The sequence below is a fragment of the Lactuca sativa genome, chromosome 2, assembly GCF_002870075.4.
Source record: "Lactuca sativa cultivar Salinas chromosome 2, Lsat_Salinas_v11, whole genome shotgun sequence".
Taxonomy (NCBI): domain Eukaryota; kingdom Viridiplantae; phylum Streptophyta; class Magnoliopsida; order Asterales; family Asteraceae; genus Lactuca; species Lactuca sativa.
In genome coordinates, this window is record NC_056624.2 from 72,679,376 (window position 1) to 72,687,878 (window position 8,503).

Below are 8,503 nucleotides of genomic sequence, written 5' to 3' on the forward strand. Positions count from 1 at the left end.
CTCTCAAACCCTAAATCGAGTGTGTGTGTTCTTTTTGTGTGTTCAAGCTTGGAGGAGGAATTTTAGAGGAGGAAACACTTAGGGACAAACAATCAAGTAGAAGCAAGAACTCGTGGGATTCAAGATCTACATTAGTGAACATTCTCTTGAAGGTATTAAATTGTTTTCTTTGGCTCATGTTCATAAAAAATCTCTTTTGGATGGGTTTTACGATAGGCTTCTTACGTGTGAGCTAAGATTTGAAGTTGTAACTTCAGATCTGGACTTCCTTTGGCCTCTAGATCCATAAAGTTATCAGCCTTGCCTAGTATGAGCCTTTCCTCAAGTCTGAGACTTCATCCCAAGCTTAGTTTTGTCATTTAAGGGCTTTAAAGCCTTGCATGCACGTATAGTTTGCAACTTTATGTGATAAGCATGCCTAAGGAGGTTGGATCTGCATTCCGGAAGCTTTGCATGGCTTAAAAAGCATCTGTGTGGATGAAGGATAGAAGGGCCTCGACGAGTCCCATTGTTGACTCGGCAAGTCATATGAAGATGCTCTAGGACTCCACGAGTTGGATGAACTACTCGGCGAGTCCGATGAAAATTGTCGAAGACTCGGTGAGTGAGTAGAGTGACTCGGCAAGTCAATTAGGGTTTTTCCCAACCGTTAGATGCGTGTGAACTTGTCGAGTTGCAAGGGGGAAAACTCGACGAGTGGCCATGGAGCTTCGACCGCGAGCCTTAGGAACTCAACGAGTGACTCCGGTGACTCGGCAAGTGGACGAGTATTACAAGGAACTCGGCTAGTAGCTGAGGGTACTTGACGAGTTGAGGTCAACATGGACTGTTGACCTTGACAGTTGACTTTGACTTTGACCATGGGTTAACCTGTAGACTTTTGGAGGACATTTTGGGAATGATTGGAAATTTACAAGTATGGTTTACAATGAATATAGGTGGTGGAGTTTGTGGCAGTAATCCAAGAGCTTGAGTTTATCTTCGAGTTGACAATACGAGGTGACTTATCCTCACTATATTAACAGGGTCTAAGGCACCAAGACCGACCCTTTATGGATTGTATCTGGTTAAGGCATGATATGTTTATTGATTACATCCTGGTAGTTAGGATGGTGATATGCTTATGTGTACTAACCTGGGTAGGTCAATGTTCTGGTTATAGGATAATGCTATGCTAGTGACCGGTTAGGCCAATACCTCGATTATTAGGGATGCTGCTATGAATAGTGATCTGATAGATCGTTTTGACTGTTATATGATATGAGCTAGCATATGATATTTATGTGCACATGTTTGTTTGTTGATTGGGGGTTGGGTTAAGGCGGTCCTGCTTTATGCTGTAGGCCAACATATCCGGTGAGCGGTTCAGATGGGTTGTAGGCCCTGTAAGGCGGTCCAGTCATGTTGAAGGCTCGGGAGCGGTCCAGATAGGTTGTAGGCCCTACGAGGCGGTCCAGCTAGGCTGAAGGCTTATTATGCATGTTGTTCTATAATTGTTATATGATGTGGTTATATTTGTATGACGTTGGTATTTTAGGAGATCTCACTAAGCTTTCGGGCTTACAGTTTCAGTTTATTATTTCAGGTACATCAGGGGATCGCGGCAATGCGATGGCATGATCGTATAGCTCCTCATGATTTGTTTATGTTTCTCGGAAAACTCTTGTAGCACCTGGTTCCCGGTACGTATTTCTTGTAATTTAAAATCCATAATTCTTGCATTTTGCCTTGGACTCGGCGAGTTGAAGGAACGAATCGCTGAGTAGGAGCAGGATGAGACGTGGGGTCTGAGCCCTCTATTCGGCGAGTCGGTTCCCCGACTTGGCGAGTAGGCCCTGTTTGGGCAAAAACCCTAACCCGAGTATTGTCACCCTATTTAAGCACATTAACTCGACCCCTTGTCCTAAACACTTCCAGAGAGTTGTAGTGAGGGTCCCTAGTCACCCATATTGTGCTTGTAAGTGAGTTCTTGCTTGGTGAAGGGAATTGAAGCTTAGAAGAAGAAAAGAAGAGAATGAAGAGTGCAAGAGAGGGTGTAGATCCGAAATCTACATTGGGAGAAGCTTCCATTCAGGTAGTAAAGTTTATACCTTGATCTTTAGTTCATTAGATCCCATTTTGTCCCAATTTGGTGGTTTTCAAGCCCTAAAACACCAAACTCCATGTGTATGAGCTTAATGATCCGAAAGGACTTCAGATCTAGACCTTATGGATGTGTTAGAAGCATAAAGTTGTTGTGGTTGAAGTGATTGAGGACCCCATTGAGTGCATGACCTCTTAAAGAGCTTGGAATTGCTTTTTTGAGCTTATAGGGCCGTGCATGCACGTAAAGGTTGCAACTTTACATGTTAAGCATGCCCTAGGGTCATGGATTTGTGGTTTTGAAGCGTTGCATGTCTCTGATTCGGCTTATATGGAAAATGGGTCAAGGGACTCAGCGAGTCCCAAAGTGGAACTCGGCGAGTTCTATGAAGATGGCCTTAGACTCAGCAAGTTGGTAGAACAACTCGGCGAGTCCTATGAAGATTTCCTGGTACTCAACGAATTGTTCTTCCAACTCGGCGAGTCGTATGAAATCTTACTGTGTACGAAGGGTTAAGTGTCAGAAGTCCAACCCTTCGTGTTTGCACGTAGAATTAGCAATCTAACGTGTTACGATAATCCCAGGAACCCAAATTCTCATGAAGGATGCTCGGATGAGGATCTGGAAGCGAGTAGGAAGTCTGCTCGCATGGACTCGGCGAGTCGGATCGCGAGCCGGTCCTATCGTCCCGAGTAGTGAGTTAAGGGCGACTTAGTGAGTGGGAAAAAAGGGATTTGTAGAGTGGGACCGGGTTAGTGGGAGAAGGACTCGGCAAGTCGGTGCCATGACTCGGTGAGTCCAGTCAACTAGAAGTTGACCTTGACCTAGGAGTTGACCTTGGACCAAGGGTGGGTCAGTCATCTGACCTAAGGGTATGTATGAGAGGCTAATCAATATTTATGATTTATAGCCGGAGGATTTTCGATTCTGCAGTCAGGTGCTTAGCAAACAGACATCAGCAGCTACTTTCGAGGTGAGTTACCTTCCAGTAGCGGTGGGTCTACGGCCACAATGCCGGCCCACCAGTAGGAGATGTATGATAGATGATTGTCTTTGTGATATCATCTAGGTTTGCTACTACCTATTATGTTATATGATGACATGATATGTGATAGTTGTAGAGTTCGGTCGTTAGGACCGAAGGATAGGTTAGACACCCCAACTATGTCTGACAGTATGTGATGATATGTTTATATGCCAGTATGATCTGTTATATGTGTTAGAAGTAGTAGGAGGGGGCAGTCCCCGAGGTTCGGTCGTTAGGATCGAAGGGTAGTCAGCACCTCAGAACGGCTTGACATGGGTAGTCAGCACCCCAGAATGGCTTGACACGGGCATGACGACACCCCAGAATGGCCGCATGGGTAGGTCGGCACCCTAGAATGGTCGTACCGGGTAGGTTGGGCACCCCAAAATTGCCTGACAGTATGTATGCTATGTGATTATATGGTATGTGGTACAGTGGGGGAACTCAATAAGCTTCGTGCTTACGGTTTTCAGTTGTTGTTTCAGGTACCTCTTCTGTCAAGGGGAAAGAGCTGGCACGGTAGCGGCGCATCACACACACTCATTTGATTTCCACACCAAGAAACATTCTGGGATTTTGTACTCTGACATTTTTATGTTTTATGTTTTGGTTTATGGCCACGAGACATGCTTTATTAAATATTATGACCGTATGATGTTTTGTTACAAATGCTTTTTCAAATCGCTTAATTAAAAACGAAATTTTTGGCCCGTATTTTTGGGATGTTACAACTCTGATATTAGATATTTTGAAAACAAACTTTCTAATGATGAATGGTTTTAAATGTTTTGAAAAAGTTTTAATTTCGCATGAAATTTTTGGGTGTTACAGTTTAATGGTAATATTCTAACGGAGTTAGACGGAAGGACCATTGTTACAAGATTTGCAAACCAGAAGGACATAATTTATCAACTTTTTAAAGGTTGGACCAAACTTACGAATTTAATCAAATCACAAGGACCATTTTTGTAATTTACTCTTTACCATATTTATTTGAAACTTCCATATCCTTTCAAATTTAAACCAATTGTTAACAGCCACTCAAACGTATAGGGAAATTAGGGGTTAAAAAAAACAATACAAAAATAAGATCCTAGTCACTAAGATTGCGGATTTGATATGTCATGAACAATTAATCTTCACAATGGCGTTGGATGGGATCAAGACAACGGATCAGACACCAATAGATGATCATCGTGAATGAGGTTTCACACATCACATTATGAGGTTCGACCTTACAATACGATCTACAGAAAGCATATTCAATAATTATGCATACATAGAAAGGATCAAAAGTAAACACCTGAGAAGCCTATTACAAAATCAATCTACCAACATCAAACCTTATTCGGTTTCTTTTAAAGGCTTTTTTTGACTAATTGATGCCGCATGTTAAGAGTACTACCCTCTTCCTCATATCGAAATTCCCTTACTAGTCGGAAAAGGTAGTCTCCAACCGATTCGTTCAAGTCCATAAACTACCACTTCATGATACCCCCATTTTCGTCGTCAAATCTTAAAAATGCGTAACATAACCTCTTATAAGCTCTCAAGCTTATTAATTACTCCAAACACAACCTAAGTTTCACCATTGAAGAGTAATTGTCTACTTTGATGGCACTCGTACACAAGTCATTTAATAGTGCGAGTAGTATTTATTTTTTGATGCGGTCCATTCTAAAAACCGCCTTATTAAATATTTATAGCATCAAAAAATAAAAGAATCACACTATAAAATAGCTTTGTTAGTGCGGTTTCCCAAAATCGCACCATTAAAACATTTTCTGATGCGGTTTTCCAAAACTACACCAAAATCATGTGGAAACCGCCCCAAAAAATAATTACAACCGCACTAAAAGAAATTCGCACTAAAAAATATTGAACCGCACCATTAATCTTTCCTCTAAAAATTTCATTCGGATTTTTTCATTTCGCGCTAGATCCCTCCAAATTTCGTTCAAAATTTTCATTAAATCTTCCCTCTTTTATATAAAGTTAGAGATGCAACTTCTTCAAATAATTATAGATTTGTCGATTCAATGCTTGAAAATGCATGTGAGGTATGTCCATTATTTATCATTTTTTCATTAACGACATTTGTGCCTTTGTTTTTCTCATATTAATTGTAAATTGATGTCCTATTTTAAGTTTTAATGATGTTTTCTCTTGTTTAGAATCTATTCATATGCATCTTTTTCCATGATATATCTCCAAAAAAGGATCCAAAGACTTATGATGTTTGTTTGAGTGTCTTTCAATCAATGGATATGGAGCTACTTTGTGCAAAGTGAGTTTTAAGATATTGAAAAAGAAATTGAAAACACCATCGATGAAATGTAATTTCCCAAGAACAGATGTTTAATTGGTAGAGAAAAAGAAATTGCAGAGATTGAAACCACCCCTTTTGGAGAAAAGAAATTACGATTAACCTTTGATTGAAAAATACTCGCCGAACATACCTAAATACAAGAAAATGAATCTTCATAAGTAGCGTGGTGTGCATCAATGGCGGACTTGTTAATTTGTGTGGTTTTAGCTAGCTATTTTTTGAGGTGGTTTTGGCTATTTTTTAGTGTGATTTTGGCTATTTTTTTAGGCGGTTTTGCCTAATTTTTGGTGCGATTTTGGCTATTTTTTGAGGCGGTTTTGAGTATTTTTTGGTGCGGTTTTGGAACCGCATCATTAAATAATGGTATTTTTTGATGCGATATTTTTTGGTGCGGTTCAATACCCTCATCATTTAATCATTTTAACCGCATCAACAAATGCTTTTTGTACTAGTGTGGTGAATCATTCACTTATTAGACTAGATTATTACAACATAGATATAATTTCTAAATCTTAAATAGTTAATATAAACATATAATGTACTTCACAGAAATTGTCCATACATCTTTGTTGGGTGTTAGTGGGGTCTTTATGTAAAACTATTGTCCATATATCTTTGTTGTGTGTTGGTGTGGTTCGATCTTTATTATAAAAATTAATGTGATTTTTTTTAAATAAATTTTGAAAGATCGAACTTGCAAACAAAAAATTTGTGGTGAATAATTTGCAAAGCATTTTGTCATGATATAATAATAATAATAATAATAATAATAAAAAAAAAGTTATCTTGCGATCCGCGAGTCTACATTGGCGACTAAGGTGGTTGACTCCGAATGAATCCAGTCATTTTTGTAATAACATTTTTATCAACTATCCTCTAAACTCTCGTTTAACTAACAACTTACAGCAGAAATCTTAATGAGAACTAGCGATGTGGAGGTTGGAGCAGGAGATAGCACTGGTCATACCGTCCAATTTCTACTTGATTGTAAAGAAAAAGGTCGGGATCTTGGCAATCTACGTCCCCCATCAATCTTCATGGTTCCTAGACTCTACCGAGATCTCAGTTCAAGATCTTTTACGCCTAGTCTTGTCTCTATTGGACCTCTTCACAGACGAGATAAAAATTTGCAAAAGTTTGAAGTTCAAAAAATGCCTTATTTACATTATTTATTGGATCTATCTACTTCCAACCCAGAGCAAACGTTACAAGAATGTGTGCAAAAGGTGAGTACGAAGATTGAACAAATAAAAGCATGCTATGAAGAGTCAACGACTTACAACGATGAGGAACTTGCTAGAATGATGGTAATAGATGCTTGTTTCATACTTTATTTCATTCATCTTCTTTCACAACATGATGGACCATTTCAGGGAAACTGGTCGATTGCTCCATTAACAGTTCGAGACCTGGTGTTGATAGAAAACCAAATCCCGTTTTTTGTTCTTAAAGACATCTTTGAATCTACTATTCTTCATTTTAAACCAAATACCTCTCTCACTAACCATATTAAAATACTTCTCCGCTATTACAACTTCTTTGGAGAATATATAATAACAAGCAATATCAGCGTTGAAACCACCGATCATGATCATATTCTTGGCTTTCTTCACAAATTTTTACAGCCTACACATGATTTCCCATCAGCATCTTATTCATATCCAAAGAGGCACTCCGCCTTGGAGCTCGATAGAGCTGGGGTAAACTTTAGGCCTAATGAAGACGTAAATTGGGCAATAGCCATGGAAATGAAATTACCAAGGTTTTCATGGTTCCCATGGTTTTGGTGTAAGCCTACTTTGAGGATGCCAAAACTGCATGTTCATGATAACACTGAGTTGATATTAAGGAACCTGATTATGTATGAGCAGGCTTGTCTACTTACTAGATACATTACAGCATATGCTTGGGCCATGGATATGCTAATCGATACTGCTGACGATGTTGCCAAGTTGATAAAGTCAGGGGTCCTGATAAACGATTGTGGCTCTAATGAGAATGCTGCTAATATGATAAACAGAATATGCCAAGATGTCGCTTTAGATGGGTTTTATTATCACCAAGAGTGGCAAGATCTGGATACCTACTATAATAGATACTGGCCCAATGCTGCTGCAGGGTTGAAGCGGACATATTTCAGTAGTCCATGGCATATGGTTGCTGTATTTGCTGGAATTATTTTGTTTATTCTTACCATAGTTCAGACAATCTTTACAATCAAGGCCGCAAATCCTATAATTGTAACTAAACATTAGATTTTTATTGTTAGCTTCTTGTTACATTGTTCACCCTTTGCATCAATGTTTTCGGTTTTCTTCTTTTGCTCTTTGTTTATAAGTCACCCATATTCAACAAGTATAAGTTTAATACATGTCGGGTTCAACATATAAGTCCATATTGTTGTTATTTTAGCATCCAATATTTCTTTTAGAAGTGCGTAGAAAAACTAAAATATATTATTGCAACATTATGCTTGAAATACATACTCAATTATAACATGAACTTTTTTATTTGGAAGCCGTTACTATATTCAGGTAAAGTTTCAAAATCTAATGCTAATCACATAATCTTAGTAATGGAATGATGTATAATTCCATTGTTTGTTGTATTGTAGTCCTAGGGGCTATTTCATAACCTTTGAATGGAGCTATTCTAACCTTTCAATGGGTTGATAGTCAACGTTTTTAATACAACCTCTAAAGGAATTAAAAGTCTCCGAACGACCCCTTAATGTCAAAACCATTAAAATGAAATGATTTAGGTGAAGATGAAATGGTTTACTGTTAGGAAACAACCCTTAAGATGAAATGATTTAGGTGAAGATGACTTTAACATAGACCTGCACAAAAAGAATAGTCTCGGACCGGACCAAAAAGAGATTGAGACCAAACCGGTCTAAAATGAGACCGGACAGAAAAAAGACCGGTTCTAAAAAAGATCGGACCGAAAAAACCGGTCCGAGAACATTCCGGACCAGTTCGAAAAAGACCAGACCGTTCACAGAATGGTCCTAAAAAAGACCGGACCGGTCGGAGACCGGTCTGCGAAAAATGACCAGTCAATT

At 38.9% G+C, this 8,503-nt stretch overlaps 1 protein-coding gene across 1 annotated transcript; it reads left to right on the plus strand.

The window, feature by feature from the left end:
* The first annotated feature begins 6,267 nt into the window (after positions 1–6,267).
* LOC111887146 (UPF0481 protein At3g47200-like) lies at positions 6,268–7,764 on the plus strand. Its single transcript, XM_042899093.2, has 2 exons — positions 6,268–6,746; positions 6,813–7,764. Exons 1-2 carry the CDS (start codon positions 6,357–6,359, stop codon positions 7,692–7,694), a joined length of 1,272 nt encoding a protein of 423 aa, XP_042755027.1. The 5' UTR covers positions 6,268–6,356; the 3' UTR covers positions 7,695–7,764.
* Positions 7,765–8,503: the final 739 nt, after the last annotated feature.

Bases quoted from the DNA above. Each gene is read 5' to 3' on its own strand.
- LOC111887146 (XM_042899093.2), top strand. From the start codon at position 6,357: ATGAGAACTAGCGATGTGGAGGTTGGAGCAGGAGATAGCACTGGTCAT. The intron at 6,747-6,812 runs GTAATAGATGCT...GGACCATTTCAG, and splicing joins AGGAACTTGCTAGAATGATG to GGAAACTGGTCGATTGCTCC.